The sequence below is a fragment of the Nanorana parkeri genome, unplaced genomic scaffold (genome assembly GCF_000935625.1).
Source record: "Nanorana parkeri isolate BGI_ZX_2015 unplaced genomic scaffold, ASM93562v1 scaffold254, whole genome shotgun sequence".
Taxonomy (NCBI): Eukaryota; Metazoa; Chordata; class Amphibia; order Anura; family Dicroglossidae; genus Nanorana; species Nanorana parkeri.
Genome location: NW_017306522.1, coordinates 1,186,400 through 1,206,684, shown reverse-complemented (window position 1 = coordinate 1,206,684; position 20,285 = coordinate 1,186,400). Strand labels below are relative to the sequence as shown.

The window sequence follows — 20,285 nt, the reverse complement described above, 5'->3', positions numbered from 1 at the left end:
AAAGTGTACACTCTATTTAAGGTTTCTGCACAGCGCTTGTGGCACTATGTCGCCCACAAGAAGGCACCCTGCGTTGGCTGTTTGATGCATGTGACGATTTAATAAAAAGTGCATTACTTCTTGCACACATCATCGAGTGCTGGTGACTTCTATTATGGACTGTATCTGACACTCCGCCATCCATGTTGTCACTTCAAGCACCAACCTCTCATCCAAGGTCTGTACACTGTATGGAGTGCAGGTGATTTTTATTATCTTGTGGTGTGTGTGGTACATTGTAAAACATTATTTTCTGCGTGCCCCCGTGGTGCCTGGAAGTAAGCCAGTCACCACATGGAGTCTATTTATAAACAATACACAGAGCCATTCAGCCCGGTGAATCTCTGTGAACATTTTTGTGCAAAAACGAACATTCTTGATACATTTGCTTTACAAGTTGAATTTAAATTGGAAAGTAAAAGTATAATACTGCAATATGGCCACTAGATAGCGCCGAGGAGCATAGGAAATATATAGGTTTCTATACTCCTCAGCGCCATCTAGTGGCCATAGTGCAGCATTGCATTATTACATCGCAATATACAGTGCATGCAACGTGCAAGGCATTTGTTTTTGCCTCTATTCGCACAAACCGAACCTTCAGAGAGATCCGCTGGGCTGAATGGCTCTGTGAATCGCTTATAAATAGACTCCCAATTGTGAACGGGCCCTAAATCCAACATTTTGAGTTGCCGCCAGAACAGGAATAGAGGAGATATTTTTCCCATGGGGACCCTTGTGTCTATGTCTTCTGTCTAAAACTGTCTACAAACTGGAGCAGATATAATCTGGAACGGCTGTGCATGGCAACCAATCAGCTTCTGTCATTCATTTTCAAAGCTTAACTGAACAAACTCAAGAGAGAAGCTGATTGGTTGCTATTTTCAGCTGCTCTGGTTTTGACAAATCCCCCCCCCCATTGTGTTTTGCTTGTTGATCCCCTGAGCAAATGCTGGATTCCATCATCAACACTAAACAGTGTGGATGAAGGATCCTCCCCTGCTGGCTATTGTATTCAGACAGCCAGCACCCGCAGTTTTCTGAATACCAGAACAGTGATTGAAGCTGATTGGCTGCAATCAAAGTTTGTCAAAGCCGGGTGGGGTCACCATGGTCACAGGAGCCAGCCAAAACCCTAACATTTTATGGCCGGCTTTAGAGGGGATTATCTCTCAATGGAAAGATGTCCTTTCACTTCCTGTTGAGCCCTTACAGCAGGAAGTGAAATCTCCCTAGTGAGACGGATGGAGAGATGGAATCCGACCTAGGCTGTAGCCACGTACCATCAGACAGCACGCTATCATGAGATCACTTATCTTGATGACTGTGCTCACATATCTGACCTGGGTGGGGTGGGGGTTCTCTTTATATTGGGAAGAATATAAACTGCCTTTGGCAATCTCCTGAAAACGCCATTTGCCTGGCTCTTCCCGGATTTAATCGTTTCTGATGCATTGAACAAGTTTGTAAGTCAGAATTTGGCTTCACTTGCTGCATGCTTGTTGTGGTCAGAAACTGAAGGTGGAGGCAGCCGGGAATGCATCATTCTTAGACAGCTGTCTGCAGTGGAATATGGGGTCTGTGTGTCCAGATAGAGGCATACTGCCACCTCTGCGCAGCTCCAATCACTGCTGTGCACTCAGGTAACCCGAGCATTACACTAGCAGGAGCCACGCCCACTGCCTGCTCCCTGCCCCGCCCCTCACACCTCTACAGTGACAATCTGGGCGCCGCCCCGCCTCTCACATGAACGCGCACGCTGCCCTGCCTCCCGCGGGAGCGCGCCCGGGCTGTAGTGTATTGAGCTGCAGTCAGTGACACGAGGGTCCGGTATGAGGAGGTGACTCCAGTGTCTTTGTGTCACCTGGGGACCCCACAGCTCCCGAACACAACATGGCTATCGCACACATCGCCACGGAGTACGTCTTCTCCGACTTCCTGCTGAAGGAGCCGCCCGAGTCCAAGTACAAGGGGCTGCGGCTGGAGCTGGCTGTGGATAAGATCGTGTCCTGTATCGCGGTGGGGCTTCCCCTGCTGCTCATATCGCTGGCCTTCGCGCAGGAGATCACCATGGGTGAGTGCTGTGCTGAGGGGTTACTCCGGGGGTGTGCTCTGCCAGAATCAAAGGGGGTTTCCTCCCTGTCTGTCATCTCCGTCCATGGAACAGTGACAGGTACTCCGGGGCTGGGAGTATGCTGTGCCAGACACAAAGGGGACCCTCCCTGTCATCTCTATCCCAATGACGGGGGTATTCCAGGGCTGGGGGTGTGCCGCACTGGGCTCCCCACCTGTCATCTCCGTCCAAGGCACAATGACAGGTACTCCGGGGGTGTGCTGTGCCAGACACAAAGGGGGATCCTCCCTGTCTGTCATCTCCGTCCATAGAAACAGTGACAGGTACTCTGGGAGTGTGCTGTGCCAGACACAAAGGGGGTTCCTCCCTCCCTGTCTGTTATCTTTGATACAATGATGGGGGTATTCCAGAGCTGGGGGTGTGCTGCGCTGGGCTCCCCACCTGTCATCTCCATCCTTGGCACAATGACAGGTACTCCAGAACTGGGCTAGACACATAGAGCGGTCCGGGCTCCTCCCTGTGTGCCCACCTGTCATCTTTGTCCTGTTGTAGTGATGGGGGGTGTTCAACCCCTTCCTGTGTCCCTGCGGTGCTCCTGGCAGTGTGATTCCTGTATTCTGTATTAGAGCTGCAGCTAACGATTATTTTCAAAATTGATTAGTTAGCCGATTATTAAGTTCGATTAATCGGGATAATTAAACAAAAATGGCTCCAGTGATGGACTACTAGTTTGTATTGAGATTGTAGGCCATCACAGGGGCAAGCTTGGAGCGGTGGAATTAAAAAAAAAAAAAAAAAGTGTGGTGTGCAATATAGTGAAATGGAGTGGAGCCGTGAACAGGGCCAACTAATCGAAAGCCGATTATTCGATGATTGAAAATGTTGACAACTTTTTCAATCATCGATTATAATCGACTTAGTCGGTTAGTTGTTGCAGCTCTATTCTGTATACAGTGTTGTCACCATGAGACAACACATGGCTGTCAGACACAAAGTAATGTGTGACTACTGAGAACAGGACATTTGCAGAACAACAGGAGTCGTCCATAGCAACCAGATTCCATGTTATACCCCGGGAAGGGCCCTCTTCTCTTCCTGTGCCATGTTATACCCCGGGAAGGGCCCTCTTCTCTTCCTGTGCCATGTTATACCCCGGGAAGGGCCCTCTTCTCTTCCTGTGCCATGTTATACCCCGGGAAGGGCCCTCTTCTCTTCCTGTGCCATGTTATACCCCGGGAAGGGCCCTCTTCTCTTCCTGTGCCATGTTATACCCCGGGAAGGGCCCTCTTCTCTTCCTGTGCCATGTTATACCCCGGGAAGGGCCCTCTTCTCTTCCTGTGCCATGTTATACCCCGGGAAGGGCCCTCTTCTCTTCCTGTGCCATGTTATACCCCGGGAAGGGCCCTCTTCTCTTCCTGTGCCATGTTATACCCCGGGAAGGGCCCTCTTCTCTTCCTGTGCCATGTTATACCCCGGGAAGGGCCCTCTTCTCTTCCTGTGCCATGTTATACCCCGGGAAGGGCCCTCTTCTCTTCCTGTGCCATGTTATACCCCGGGAAGGGCCCTCTTCTCTTCCTGTGCCATGTTATACCCCGGGAAGGGCCCTCTTCTCTTCCTGTGCCATGTTATACCCCGGGAAGGGCCCTCTTCTCTTCCTGTGCCATGTTATACCCCGGGAAGGGCCCTCTTCTCTTCCTGTGCCATGTTATACCCCGGGAAGGGCCCTCTTCTCTTCCTGTGCCATGTTATACCCCGGGAAGGGCCCTCTTCTCTTCCTGTGCCATGTTATACCCCGGGAAGGGCCCTCTTCTCTTCCTGTGCCATGTTATACCCCGGGAAGGGCCCTCTTCTCTTCCTGTGCCATGTTATACCCCGGGAAGGGCCCTCTTCTCTTCCTGTGCCATGTTATACCCTGGGAAGGGTCCTCTTCCTGTGCCATGTTAGGAATTTCTGCTCTTCACTTCCTGTCGTGCAGAATTAACAGGAAGTTAGAGGAAATCTCTCCAAAGTGATGGAATTGGAGAAAACACCATTTTCCCATTAGAAGATTTCCTCTCTATTCCTGTTCTGGTGACAACTGAAAATTTTGGATATTCTCTCACTTTCATCCCAGGGACAGTGGTCACCAGAAGGAAGAGAAAGTGAATCTCCTCTGTGTGGACACAGCCAGCATTAACCTGCCAGGGGTTCTAACCCATAACCACTCCATCCAAAACTATAAATGAAGTGTTGGCTTTGGTTCACTGTTCACCAAATGAGCAAAGTCCATGTTTACTGTATGGTCTGGTGTGCATGGACAGTGGTGGATCTGGGGTGCATCCCGTTTCCGGGGGGAGGTAGAGCCTGCTGCCCGTGTGAAAGGCCCGGGTTGTCAGAGATTGGCCCCAAAGGTGCAGCAAGCAGTTTTTTTAAGCACACTTAGAGTGCACTTCCTGTCATTTTGGAAGCACTGCTTGTAGGGTTCAGCGATGATGATCCAGCTCCTGTTTGGGCTGTGCCAAGTCCAGCTAGAGGTGGGTAGGGATTGGGGTGCTTCTTGGAAGTCCTTCTACCCCTTGCTCTGGCATGTCTGTGGGCACGGTGAGTCCTTATACAGACATGTGACATTATTTAAGGGCCGCGTTGTTTCCTGACACCCGAAAACGGCAAAATGATAAGAATGTTGATGTGGTCAGAATAACGCAGGAATCATGGAGAAACCAAAGAACTCCCTTTGTAGTGGGGTGACCCCTCCACTCTGGGGGTCAGGTGCTCCTTTATGTGTAGGGGACTGTAGTCCAGCACTTTTAGTGTGTTCCTCGCTCCCCTGGCGGTCAACGCTCACCTCTTTTCAATGTGGAATGTTCCTCGGCGTCCTCACATACAGCTCAAGTCAATAGACCTGCATTAGACATGATTACATCAACCTACCTTAGGCCACAGGGGCCGAAGAGGCTGCAGGGACCGGTCTTGGAGCCAGGTGGGATTGAGGATCGGGTAAGTAAACTAACCTTTTACTGTTCCCTATTCATAAACTAGCAATTAACCCTTGCAGCGCCGGGGCAGCTTTAGTGCAAGGGTGTTTTTTTTTTTTTTTCGGTTTGCTTGGAGATGGGCTTTAAAAAATGAACTGGCTGGATTGAATAAAAACAGCATGAAAACACGGCTACATATATCTGAAATGATTTTTTGGGGTAACATACACTTTAAAGTAGGATGCAATCCTCATAGCTCATCCCTCTAGCTCAGGGGTAGGCAACCTTGGCATCCCAGCTGTGGTGAAACTACAAATTCCATCATGCCTCTGCTGTGGGAGTCATGCCTGTGGCTGTTAGGTCCAGTGCCTCATGGGACTTGTAGTTCCACAACAGCTGGAGGGCCGAGGTTGCCTCCCCCTGCTGTAGCTTCACTTTCGCATTCATGTACTGTAGTAATTTTCACCTATGTGCCCCCAGTGTGTACTTTTTGCTTTCGCTGTATCCAGATTAGGGATGCGCTGATACCGTTTTGCTTGGTATCAAGTACGAGTACCGATGTCTATCCTTCGGGACTTGCCGATGCCGAGTACCAATACTGGTACTCATTACCCATGGCCCAGCTTCCTGATTGCCTGGGAAGCCAGCTCCATGCTGATTGGCTAGGAAGCCGGCTTCCCAGCCATTTAACATCAGGCCAGCCAATCAGGAAGTTGGGCCATGAGTCATTACTAATCCAGAAACCTTTTTGTTTCTCTAAGTTCCGAGAAGTGCAACAATCAGTTAGCTGGGCAGAGCTCCAAGCTCTCCCGAATCTGCCCACGTCTCCAGTGTGTGTACAGCGCCCGCACCGCCTGCGTGATCGGCCCTCATCCTGCTACTACTGCGCAGCTTGCCCAGCGCTCTCATTCAGAAATCCTCTAACAGCATCAAGCAGGCGATGCGGGCGCCGTAAACACACCGGAATCAGGCAGCAGTAAAGCAGCTTGGAGAGCGGTGTCTGGACCAGGGGACATCTGTGGTATGGTGATGACCTCTGCTGAGGATTGATGTGAAGTGGAGGTTGTGTCGCCATATTATCAGATCTGTTTGGCTGGCTCGGTGTTGATTGGCTGGGAAGTCGGCTTCCCAGCTAATCAGCAAAGAGCCGGCCAAACAGCCGGCTCCATGTTCCCATGTGGCACTGCCGGTCAGAGGAAATCTCCTTCTGACTGGAAGTTCCAGTATCGGGAAAAGTATCGGAGCATTTGGGCGAGTACGAGTACTCGTCCAAGTACTCGGTATCAGTACCAATACTAGTACAGTGGTACCTCGGTTCACAAACTTAATTGGTTCCACGATTCTGGTCGCGAACCGAATCACATTTTCCCATAGGGTTCAATGTCGGGTTAATCCGTTCTGAACCATATGAAAAAAAATTAATCACAATTTTCTTTTTCCCACCATGCTTGCTCTGCGCATTCTTGTCACCTTCCTTAATGCTCTGCACTTTCTTTTTCCCACCATGCTTGCTCTGCACTATCTTGGGAGCCATGCTGGATTGAATACAGTACTGTGCTACAAAGCACACAAAAAAGCTTCACAGTAAGTGTCCACAGCCCTGTCTGCGACCGCAATCTCAAGTACAGGAAGCCACGGCCATGTGTCAGAGCGGGGAAGATGGCCACAGTCGTGTTCGTAACCCGATGCAGAGTTTGTGAACGGAGGCAACATTTTGACGAACTTCCTGGTCGCGAACCGAATTGTTCGTGAACAGAGGCGTTCGTGAACCGAGGTACCACTGTATTAGTATCCGTGCATCCCTAATCCAGAAACTTTGTTATTTCTCTGGAAGTTCAGGGAAGTGCATCAATCAGGGAGAGTGCAGCGTTCACATCCTAAACAGTCATACAGTTAGCTCAGTAGTTAGTAGGGAGTTGCTGTAACCACTGGGCTGTATGAAGAGCAGGGGAGTGACATAGAGCGAGGGCTTCAGTGGCTTTGACTTATAAAGAAAATATACAAGAACGTTCGTTTTGTGCATCTATTCGCAGAGAATGAATATTCACAGAGTAATTGGCTCTGTGAATGGTTTTAAAAATAGACCCCTTTGTGTTCTGGTGTCCAGGTGAACAGACCAGGGTGGAGGAGGGACAGGTATATGATGGGTTCTCCTTGTGTCCATTCATAGAACTCGTATTCTGGTGGAATTTGGGCTGTACCTATACTTTATAACTGGCAGGGGACCCTTGCAGTGAAAGCAGCCAGCAAGTCTACCACTGACTAAAGATTAGGAGTTCCTTACTGGATGGGGTCGGGTCCTTGCATCATGCCTGTGCCTAGGCTCAGTATTTCTGGCTGAAGACACCCGTGTACCCATCTTTATATGTTCTGTTGGTATGTTGCCGGCTTTTGTATTTGCATGTTGTGACCGGTGTCTGTGGAAGAAGACTTTATTTGTTGCGTGTTTAGAAGCAGCATAACGAGGAGCAGCGAGTCGCCTTCAGCTGGACTTGTTCTGTAATGTTGAAGACGTGTCAGTACTCATCCAAGCTCCTTCTTCAGGTCTCATGACTGACGGGTGGTTTGAAAGCTGCAACTTTATCAATGTTTATTTCACATCATAATATTGTTTTTTACAAATACCCCCAGATATGGGTCTGCTCATCTCCAGTATCCTGTGACATCCTATGCTCCCTGCTTCTGCATATGAGCACCCTTTGGCATCCATACGTTTATACCCAGTTCCCCCTGCTTCTGCATACCAGCACCCTTTGGCATCCATACGTTTATACCCAGTTCCCCCTGCTTCTGCATACCAGCACCCTGTGGCATCCATACGTTTATACCCAGTTCCCCCTGCTTCTGCATACCAGCACCCTGTGGCATCCAGGGCGAGTGGCTTCTGAGGCCTCTACACATGCCTCGCTCCCATTGATTGCAAAATGCGACAAACGCAACATACTGTTGTTTTTTTAAGCATGTCATTTTTATTGGATTTACAATGGATGTACATCAAGAGTGAGCAAAATAGTATAAGGGCATACAATCCCATAATGATGAAAGTACATATTAATCGCATGGTCAGATACATAGAGTCATACCATTTAAACATTGTGAGTCAGCATGACTGATTTATATGACTTATCCGTGCCTGTATCCATAGTAGTAAGTTCAAACATAAAATCAACATCTTAGTAACAGAACAAAACAAAGAGAAAATGATCAACACTGCATGGAGTAGGAATAAACATGTCCAGTAACATTGCCAGTACCTTCAGTAGCAGATATGTCAGCATTTGGAGACTACCTTGCTGTCGTGGGACAAATCGAATGTCAAGGGGTGCCTTTATAGGTACGTTAGTGGAACAATCAAAAAATGGGGCAGGCGGGGAGGAGGACATCATGGGAATGTATTGCCCTTCTGGCTGCCCAGGGGTCTCTCTGGACGCAGTTAGAGTACATACAACCCCCCCAAGGAATTGGAGAGTTTGGCAGTGAGGTACCAGGAGGAGGTTTGGAAGTCCGACATGATATCACGAAGTTGGTCGGGGGTGAGGTTAGCAATGAGGAGGGGGGACCATGTGGAAAAGAAAGGGGTTATGCGCTTCTCCCCTTTGTGGGTGTCAGCTTTGTCGAGAAGCATAAGCCTGTGGAGGGTGGTTCTCAAGTCTTCTGTCGTGGGGGCTGTTGGAGCAACATCCTGTTTTAAACCTCATGTCACGTTTGGCAGGTGGTGCCGTGTGCCAAATGCAACCATTGCAGTCAATGGGTCTGTGCCGCAACCATTTGCGCCAAGCAGTATTGCAATACAAAACCCCCATGTGAATTAAAAAGGGATTTAGGAGGCGGCAGTATCCTCCTACACGTCTTCCAGCCGCTGCTCTACCACCCTCCGGGAAGTGATCAACCGTAGATTACTATTCATGGGGGTGGTGGAGCCTGCCACCTGCGTGAACAACTTTATTCCAGGGGCTCGAATAAAAAAAAAAATACTCTCGTAATCCTAGACTGGTCCCTGCAGCCTCTTCTTTCCCGTGCGCCGATGGTCTAAGCCCTGCTGACATTATGTCTAATGCAGGTCCATTTGATGTGAGGATGCAGGAGGACGTATCACAGCTGTAGCGGAGGGGCAGTGAGGTAAGTGCTGACCGCTGCAAGACCGAGGATCAGATGAGTGTATCATCTTTATTCTGGCCTCTAGACCAAAACGAGTCGTTAACCCTTGCAGTGTGTGTTGGGGGTTAGGGGGTAGCCCCACTACAAGGGTTAATTTTTTAAATAATTGGTATACTAACTCCCTGTTGGATTTGTATTTAGGGTTTTGGGATGAATAAATTACTTGTACCAGGAAAGGACTGCCTTTTCAGTTCTTTCCTTGTTTTCTGGATCCTAGTTGGGATCCTGGAGCCAGGAGATTTCTAAAGGTGCCCATACACTGCTCGATTCTCGTACGAGAATCGCCGGAAATACCGCGATCGTACGAGAATCGAGCAGTGTGAACGAAGACGTGCGACCGTTTCTACTGTACGGTCGCATGTCTTTTGTCGAACCAACATGCTGGAAAACCAGCCGAGAATCGTACGATTGTCGGCGGGTTTCTAGCCTGCTTGTTTGATAGCTGTGGAAGGGGCGGTGTGCGCACGAGCACACTGCCCGTTCTGCATTGCGGTCATCGGATGCCTGCCCCTCAGCGGGGCGGGCTTTCGATGATCGCAAGTACGATCTGCCCGTCCAAGGTGGGCAGATCGTACGAGCTTTCAATAAGCATACGATAAGGTGTATGGGCACCTTTTAGAGCTCTGGGTGGGACGAAATCTCCATTCCATGGGTCCATGCCTTAATAGTGATTAGGGCTGCAACAACTAATCGATTATAATCGATTATTGAAAAAGTTGTCAACTTTTTCAATAATCGATTAATCGGCTTCCGATCAGTTGGCCCTGTTCACAGCTCCACACGCTTACCGCCTGACTTGCCTTGCGGTAACGCCGGGCCTGTGCACCTGCGTACATCCCTGATGAAGAGGGTGCTGGAATTTGTTCAGGGCCCCACCTGGGAGATTACGGAAAATTGTGTACTTACCTATCGGTAATTTTCCTTTCCTGACGCCAATACATGGCAGCATACAATGGGTATGGCTCCGCCCCTGCCTTTGGATTAAAAGGCTGTTGAAGTGATTTGCACATAGGAAGCCTTTATTAACCCGATCCCTGGATAGGGACACAGATAACAGTTGAAACAGGCTCGCCGGCTGTAGCCACAACCAACAATCTCATAGTTGGAATCATCCAGAATCAATGGTAGAGGGAAAGTTTTCTCTGTCTGAAGAACCCTGTTGGAAGACTTTTAGCCTCCAAGAAGTATAGGGTCCCCATTTGAATTGATCCGTCAACTGTAGAGACCAAGCAGTTGCCCCGTCCACTGGAGACACCAAGGAGTTGTCCCGTCCACTGGAGACCCCAAGGAGTTGTCCCGTCCATTGGAGACCCCAAGGAGTTGTCCCATCCACTGGAGACCCCAAGAAGTTGTCCCGTCCACTGGAGACCCCAAGGAGTTGTCCCGTCCACTGGAGACCCCAAGGAGTTGTCCCGTCCACTGGAGACACCAAGGGGTAGGATAGAGGCATTCCCCCTTGGCGATCACTTTTAACTTGATCCGAGCCTAACTGAGGATGGCTCCATGGACTGCTAGAGTATGAGCATGCTGAACAACCAGCAGGATGACGCTTCAATAGTTGGAATACTTGTTCACTCAAGAAGGCTGTGACTGGATGCAATCTTTTGGAAAATTACCCAGGATTGTGGCAAGGCCAAAAGGGCAGGTGAACAAAACAAAAGTGGAACTTTAGAATGGCAAGTAAGACATTTGATGAAGGACAGGTCCCCAGGAATGTGAACACACATCTGCCAGGCACAGTATCCCATAGTCAGTTTATGGCTTAAGTGATGCAATATAGTGATTCCATATGCAATATTTGGATCATGATCCATTTGTTTAAAGTGTTCAAACCAAGACTAGTCTTAAGTCTCCTGGTTGTCCCACTAGGACAATTAGAGGATAAAAGCTTGACATCTTTTGGACTGGGAAAGATTACGAGACACTACTTGGATATGTGTACATATAACCCAGCTTTGCTTGCACCAAGGAACCTTGATGGTAACGAATGGACTGAAACATGAGAAGAAAAACCTGGCAATGTCCGTCTGAACTCCTAACAGGACCCATGAGCATATACTCTGAACAGTATATGTTCAAACTTTGTAAGCTCCCACAACCCGAGACCTACTGGGCAAGTTGGTCAGAAGTGTTGGAAATGCAACAGCATATCCTAATGTACTGATGTCCTTGCTGATGTAAATTCATTCAAGAACTAACATGCCCCTGAGACCTTATTGCCAGCCAAAAGGTCCGCTTGTGTTCTTACGCCAAGTTTGGACTGCCCTGGCAAGTAAGTGCCCTTACTGGCCTATGGGTGCGCCAGGGCAAAACTCTATAGCTGACCGCCATAGGGTTAGAGGGAACTTGTGGATGCAGCTGCTTGACTGGGCTAGTGACCGTTCATGAAGTATATCACTCTGTTTAAGGCTTCAGACCTGTACCTTTCTGCCTCTTTATTCCCTGCTGCCCCCTGCAGGGGAAAACCCGGCACAGCATCTTGCCAGGTGATCGCAGGCCAAGCGCTGCTTAAAGGTTGTATCATCCTTGTGATCCAATCCGCTAGCTGGATTCCAATAGCAGGATCTTGCATGTGTAGCAGCTTTATCACAGCTTGAAGAGGACTTTTCATCCCAAATTGAGCATCTTCCTCTGTCTTTGGGGAGCAGTACTGGTGATAATCCAGAAGTTCACTCTGAGAAGCAGTGATGGCAAAGGGCTGGAGAGAGTTACAATCCATTAACCCCTGCATATGCACTCTCAGGAACAGTGCTGTCAATAGGCCTGAAAAGATTTACAATTCATTATGCCCATGCATTTGCACACTCTTTTTTTATTTTTATCTTCATACATACCTGACCCTCACCTTATAGAATGTAGCTGGTCTCTTGGGGAAAGGAGGTTACCATTTGGTAATTGAACACATGATCCAACCTTTGCTATCACAGAGAAACTGAAGATAATGATGTGATTAAACAGCACCTGTCAGAACCTGCTAGACACTAACAGCCATGCTTAAAACCTGGAAGCCACATACTCATGTGCTCAGGGTTATAGCACAACAGGCTCTTGTCACTAACACAATGCTGTATACATAGGACCATGAAAAAGATTACTGAATAACAGGCAGAATAGGCCTGAAATGAAGCACCAATTCCATAAGTTACATTTTAAACACTAACACCGCTGGGGAACCACAGGTGACAGCAAAATACTCACATGAAAGGCACCCAGGAGTTCAGGCACAAGATTGAAGCTGACAGAGTTAAGCATACAAACACATTTCTGTAAGATCCAGTTTAAAGGTTTAGCAGCAGAGCTACAAGTGGCAGCAGCCTGCACTCAGCAAGCACCTGCAGGGTAAAGCACCACAAGCAAGCTAATGGATGTTTCAGGTAAATACCTGCAAGATTCAGCTAAGGCATTAGCAGCACCACTGAATCACATATGGAAGGTTTTAAGCACACATGGAAAACTGGCTCTACAGACATAAAAAAAAAAATATGCAGAAAGATTCAGCCAGAGCAAGGCAGCACTGCAAGGCCATAGGAAATAGCAGCACATGTATTACTGAAACAAACTCATTGAAAGAAAATGGAGTGGATCCTACTTGTCAGCTTGTCCATGCATGTGATCATCCCAGTACAACCATAGTTTGTGATGATGCAGCTGAGTCACGGTTCTTCTCTGAAGTCATCAGGCCAGGAGGCTAAGCAGGTGTTCAACCTGCCGCCATGATGGAGGAAGCATCCGAACATGAAGAGAGACCCCAAGAGACCATTTCCTACACCCCAACTCCAAGGCTATGGGGAGGGGCTTCCCTTATAAGATTGCATTTAGCCACCTGAACAAAGGGAACTTCGCAACAGGAGAGGCTGAACCTGTGCGGCAGGCCAGAAGAAACTGGCAAGGTGAGGGCAACAAACTCCAACATATCCTTAGTATAACCGGCTTGAGCAGTGAGGACAGAAAAAAGAATGGTGGCCTTGGGAGGCGGGCTTTAATTTATAGTATAACTGGTCCTGTGATTGGGTGGGGGGCGGAGCCATACCCATTGTATGCTGCCATGGATTGGCGTCAGGAAAGGAGATTGCCACCTGGGAGTCAGTGTGGAGGCCAGTGCAGCAGGGAGCTGCAGGATAGCACAATATTGAGGTGGTCTGGAGGAACCAGACCGTGGCCCTGCGGATTGAGGCCGGAGCAGCAGTGCTGCAATAGAGAACTATTGAAAACTGGGACACCGTGAGTGTGAGACGACTTGGTGATTGGTGAGCCAATATATGTATATTCTGCTGAAGACAAGCTTTCTTTATGTTGGACGTCCTGCTTACCTGCTGTTAAAAGAAAATAAAGACTTTTTGTTGATGGAGAAACGCTGTGCGAGTGCTCTGTGAGCTCCCCAACTTCACAATACATAGCGGTTGTTCTTTGTATAGATGCATGTGGAATAAAGTTTGAATTTCTTTGGAAGATCATCGTGTGCTGGTTCCGCAGTTTTTGAGCCTATTATTCTGGAAGAGAGCCATCCGTGCACCGAATGTGGATTGCGGGGACGCATGATAGGGGTGAGCTGTGCGCTTTGTGTTTTCAGTCATGCGTGGCCTCGTAGACTCAGATAGTAACAGAAATACCACGTTGGGTGGACTGGCCCTTTCAGTCTTTATTATACTGAAATGTATAATTATATACATTTTATAATTATTATAAAGTTCTTTATTATGCTGGATTATAATATATTATATATAACGCCAAAACTTTGTGCAGCACTTTACAACATATGGGGAGACATCACAATACTCTAGAAAAGGACCCCGGCTCATGGCAGCTTACAATCTACAAGGAGGGGCGAGTGATACAGAAGGTGGTAGTGTTGGGCAGTCCTTGCCATGTTTTGGGGGTTCTGTTTTTTTGTATGAAGGTTCTGGGGTAGAATGATCTTTCCGATGACGAGTCTTCCTGATGAAAAGTCTGTCCGGGCATAAAACGGATCCAAGGACTCCAGATAATAAGGAAATGATCGTGGGCTATCACACGTGAATCAGTCTGAACACACATCTGGTCTGTGGTCTAGATTTCCTGCATTTTAGCAATAAATCTCAGTCCTTATTTTTTTCAGTATTTGGTATTAGTCATTGTTTCATATACAGCCCATGGGGTCAGTGCGTACCAAGTACAAGAGTCGTGTTTTTTCTTCTTGAATCTTGGTCAGCTTTGTGTATTTCTTCCAGATCTGTACAGTAATCTAGTGTGAGACTTGGAGCTTCCTGTGATAGACCGGTCACTGCTGCTCTCTCTCCTTGTGCAAGGTGACTGGTCTGGGCTCCGCCCCGTCTTGTAATGAAGACCGGTCACTGCTGATCTCTTTGTGCAGGGTGACTGGTCTTGTCTCCGCCCCCTCCTGCAATATAGACCGCTCACTGCTGATCTCTCTCCTTGTGTGGAGTGACTGGTCTTGTCTCCGCCCCCTCCTGCAATATAGACCGCTCACTGCTGATCTCTCTCCTTGTGTGGAGTGACTGGTCTTGTCTCCGCCCCCTCCTGTAGTTTTCTGCAGGCAGCCTGTAGTGGGTGGAGCCTGCTGGGTCCCTCCCACAGCTCTATTCTATGCACAGACTGTGTACAGCACAGTGATGATGCCACTGCTAATTTTCCAAGGTTATCTGGGTTTTCAAAGGCATTAGGTGCACACAGTGGATTTTTATCCTTTGTGGCTATTGAAGAATATATTTAAATTAGAGCTGCAACGTTTTCCATCTTCTATTAGTCGGCTATCGATTAGTTACCCTGCTCGCGGCTCCACACACAACCCGAGCCGCACGACAGACATGCCTCTTCTCTTCTCCTCCCCGCTCTGAGCTCCCTGATTCGCCGCTGCCCGCCAACAATAGAGGGGGAACTGCACCTGACAGGCCCACGATCTTGCATCTAAAAGTAAGAGTGCCTGCCCCCCCCCCCCCCTCCCCACATGGCGATTGTGTTTTTTTTAATGTATTGCTGGGATAATGGGAACTGTTGTATGGTACTGCTGATGGTACATTGTGCTGTATATGTATCATCGGCTATATAGGAATACATATCCCAGCAATACATTATACACTGTATGTATATTGTGTTTCTGGGATTTGTTGCACTCCTTATTAGCTGGTGGTATTCTGCATTGTGTATTCATACAGTGCAATAATTTACCACCAGCTATAGAGGAATACAACAAATCCCAGCAATAATGCATTATACAGGGCAATGCAGAATGCCACCAGCTATAGAGGACTACAAAACCCAGCAATAGTACATTATACAGCGCAATGCAGAATATCGCCAGCTATAATGTACTATTGCTGGGATTTGTTATTCTTCTCTATAGCTGGTGATATTCTGTATTGCGCTGTATATTGTACTATTGCTGGGATTTGTAGTCCTCTATAGCCGGTGCCATTCTGCATTCATTGCTGTCTAATTTTACACTTTACATTTCACTATATTGCACACCACACTTTTTCTTTTTTTTACTTCCACCGCTCCAAGCTTGCTCCCGTGATGGACTACAATCTCAATACAAACTACTAGTCCCATCACTGGAGCCATTTTTTAAAATATCCGATTAATCAAACTTAATAATCGGCTTTTCGATTTTGAAAATAATCATTAGCTGCAGCTCTAATTTTAAATGAGCGTTTTTGTACCCAGGGTTCAGCTTTACTAAATTTATTGAAGGAATTAAGAATCTCCACTGAATAAATATAAATTTCAGTTATCCAGTCATGTGAAAAGCATCTGCACGTAAGTTGGGTATTCAAAGTGAAGAGGAATTTGCTTTTCACATGATTGGATAATTGAATTAAATGTTCATACAATTCATTTAGTGAAAATTCTTAACGTCGTTAGGCACCGTGCACACAGCAATTCAAACCCGGGTGTGTTTGGAGCTCCTTTCTAAATGCACATAAAAAAGCCGGCTTCCAGGCCAATCAACATCTAGCCGGCTTCCAGGCAATCAAGAAGTTGGGCCGATGGGTAATGACATGCCGCCCGGCTTCCTGATTGGCTGGCTCCATGCTAGAGGAAGTACCGGTATCGGTACATCCATATGTGTAATGCTTTGCTATGGCTGAATGCGCACTCGGATGCCTTGGTGCATTCACTCTAGCTGCGTTTACACAAATTAGAACTTTCTGCGTCCTGGGACCGGTTTTACGCAGGTAAACGTTTTCCATCATCGATTAGTCGGCTATCTGAAAAATATGTGTACCCTGGGTGAAAGTTGTGTGGAAAAAATGTATAACTAGTCCTCATTGTGTGAATGGGGCCTACTTGTATGTGAGGGGGACCTACAAGTCTGAGCATGCTCTTAAAGAGGAACTTCACACTTATCTTACAAATGACAACGAAGACACCTTTTAGAAATGTTTAGTATCGGAATCTACAATCACATACATCTAGATAACTGCAGGTTTTTTATTCTTTGCATATCTTATTTTTCTTTTCCTCCCCATTCTTCTCACAGTGGCCATTTTTACTGAGGGCAGATTAACCCCTTTATGACCAGTGACCTACCGTGTACATCACTGGCATCGGGGCCATTTAACCAGACTCCCGACTTTATTTAAATATGTAAAGCCGAATCTCGGCTTTACAGTAGAAGCGATTCTGGCGGCTCCGCTGCCGCCAGATAGCCTCTACGGGCCGGTATGCAGAGGCATTCCTAAAGGGGGTGAGGAGAGTTCCACCCCTTACGGCATGGGGTAGCAAACCTCCGGCCCTCCAGCTGTGGTGGAACTACAAATCCCATGAGGCATTGCAAGATTCTCACAGCCACAGGCATGACTTGAAAGAAGCTGAAAATGACTGGCAGAGCGATCTGTCCCTCCAACAGTAGAAGGATAATCCTGTCCGGACGGTAGAGGATACTCTGCGGGAGCCTCTGCTTAGGTAAGTAAATCACTGAACACCACTGCAGGCGGTTAATATTGTTTCAACTGGCCACTGACCACCAGTGCTGGGGGGGGGAGCTTTACAACCTGCCACGGACCACCAGTGTTGGGGGGGAGATTTACAGCCTGCCACTGACCACCAGAGCTCCAATCACAACTAGATGAAACCTCAAAAATGAGGCGCCAGCTGTAATTTTTAAGGCACGTTGGCGACCTGGCTCGGTTTTAATGAGCAGAGACCTGTGTGTGTCTCTTTATGAACTGATGGTAACCAGAAACCACAATCATCAGTATAGAAGGTATGTGGTAATATCGGCTCACCTTTTGTAGTAAACACACAGCGACTAGCAGACAGTCGCTTGTTCTGAGCGGTTTGCCCCAGGCTGGGGCTTTGCAAGTAATTTGATTCACTTTGTATATGAAAATAGCCCGGAGTGATTCCAGCTCTGTGTACTGTCACAGCAGAGGACTTTGCTTGTATCAACCTCTGGAGTCCCCCGGCCTTTTTCCTCCTCAAATCCTAAAGTGCCTTTTTTTGTTTGTTTTCTTTTGGCGATATCTCAGATCTACTCGTTATACCTTTTTAAGTGTTTGTAGTACTGTACATAATTTTTTCGGGACAGATAATCTTCGGGACAGACAATTTCATTTGGGCTATAAGAGGGATAGGGCTTTCAAATGGGCTTTCAAAAAGTATATTTTTATTTTTTTGTTGGGAATAAAAAACTGGAATTCATTTGTTTTCCTGTAATTTTCCCCAACACATTGTTTACATAATTTGCACCCCCCAATATATTTACCTCTAAACATAATCAAAGTCCACTGATTCAAGTGGTATCACATTGGCACGACTGCAACAGGTCTAAAGCTGGCCATACACTATGCAAATTTTGGCCAGTTGTTGATTAACCAGCCAAAATTTGCACGGTGGGTGCCGCTGTCCGCACCCTTTTGGCCGGCATCCCTCGATCAGCTGATCAAATGAGCCAGTCAACAAAACCTTCCTCGACCAATGCTTGTAAGCCTGTGGATTAGGGTTGCACAGATACTTTTCGAGTACCAGTGCCGATACTTGGCATTTTCATGAGAACTACCAGGGTTGCAGCGGTTGCAGCTTTGTAAGTACTCGCCAAGTACCAGTACTGGTACTCGCAAAACTGGTATCTGTACATCCCTTTATTTATATTTATAAAAACAAAATCTTACATTAAAACAGAGATGTACAAATCCCGGGAGCTCCGTGTGCTCCTTACAAATGACAGCTGCCTCTTAATTTTTGAATTTTTCTCTAGTCTAGTCTTAGAGCTCAAAAGTATCGGTACATGTACTCATACTTGTACCGATTACTGTACTTGGTATCAATGCAACCCTACTGTGGATTGTTCCTAACCACATGTACCTAACCCTGACTCTTATTATCTTAAATGTGTTAACTGAAATCACGCCACGCGTACTCATATGATGTTGAATAGCAGCCTTTTGCTTCTAAAACTGTATATAAGCTCATGTTGCATAATCAATGAACTGAACATACTTTGACTCTCAAATCGTGTCTGTCAGTGTGTGTTCCCGGAGCTCTGAAAGGATCTCTGGGTTGTCCGGTTGAAGGTGTCCATTAACCCCTTAAATATAGGACATGATGACTCACTGGACCTTACACCACTGGAGTGGAGGGGGAGCGAGGCTGAAAGGACCAGTCCAAGAGCAAGCCAGGATCGCGGTTCAGCTGAGTATATCCGTCATGTTGGCCCCCTAGATAAAATGAGCACTTAACCCTTGCAGTACAGGGGTAGACCCGTTGCAGGGGGGTTAATATTTGATTTACTGCTTTTAGCAGTAACTGGAGTAAATTTTATGTTTACTTTTATTATTGTTTAGTACGCTACCAATACTCAAGCGGCTCTATTTTATTCTTATGTATTCGTCATTCCAGAAATATTTTTGCTATGACTCTTCCGTCTAATTGACTTCTATGTATGTGGCTTAGACAGGTGGAACCCCTCGTGCGTTCCACTCCCATTTCCAAAATTAGAGTTCAGGGAAGTTAAAGAACTCAATATATGATTGAATTAACACTAACAATAATAATAGAGTTGGTTTCCTCCCCACCTCTTGTGCCCTGCCCTGTGCATCTTTCGGCTCATGCTGCACTGATTTATAAATGATTTTTAGAAAGTGAAATTTAGATCCTGCTGGCAGTAGAACACATGGATTCTGGGAAAAGTGGAAGGTGGTTGAGTTGTAATGTGATTACGCGTTGGCAGGAAATGATCACGGCTTATGCAGAATCACAGCAGAATTAAATCTAAGAAGCTTTCTCACTTCTCCATTCCAGGTCTGTCCTCTCGGTGAAGAGATTTTCAGCGTCTAGAAAAGTCCCAAATGTTGGCGGGTGTCCAACCAATGCGATCCGGTGTTTATCCCCTCGAAGGATACCTGGCAGACCGTTGGTTATGCATCCTGGACTGCAGGGCTCATGCTGGGTTATGTTAGTATAGAGATCAATTACAGTCCATTGTCCACCCCCAATAGAGATGAGGCTGGGCTTGGTGTGAACCCAGTTTGCCTGAGTTTGCCAAAGCCTGCTCACCACCCACTTCCGGCATCAGTGGTGGCAATTGTGGTAGGGGTATCCCCTGCCTCTTTGTGACATATATTGTGCCCCTTCCTGCAACTGATTGGGTCGGGAGAAGGGGTTTGCCATGCCGGTCTATAAGTATCTACAGCTAAGAAAGGGGAGCATGGTGGGGTGAGTGGTTTACGGTGGCTTTGCACCACAGTGGCCCTGCTTTTAGTTTCCATTAGATATAATGTATAATCGGGCTCTGTATATTTCCTACCACAATCCTCAAGCATAGGCTAAAGTGTATGGGAACCCAAAACCTAAAAATGTTATGTACAGCTTCCCGTCCTTAGTTCCCATTGAAAGCGAGCGATTTTGTTTCCAAGTTTTCTGGGCGGTTTTCAGTGTTTTATGTAAATGTGTTTGGTAGGAGAAGAAAAGTGCAATAACCACTGATATGAGGAGGATTAAAGTGGACCCAGCATCAGAAATATTTTTTCATTTTAAGTGCAACACTTCCAGTAATGTACATTAATACTTCTTAGTGAGATCACAGTAGTTCCCCCCCCCCCCCCCCCCCCCCCCCCCTC

At 47.2% G+C, this 20,285-nt stretch overlaps 1 protein-coding gene across 1 annotated transcript in view; it reads left to right on the top strand.

Moving 5' to 3' along the window:
• The first annotated feature begins 1,862 nt into the window (after positions 1-1,862).
• The window catches only part of PANX1 (pannexin 1), a 40,988-nt gene continuing 22,565 nt past the window's right edge, over positions 1,863-20,285 (top strand). Inside the window, exon 1 of the mRNA XM_018556821.1 lies at positions 1,863-2,113. Coding sequence (XP_018412323.1) covers positions 1,933-2,113 — 181 coding nt within the window. The 5' untranslated portion in view covers positions 1,863-1,932. The remainder of the gene's footprint in view (positions 2,114-20,285) is intronic.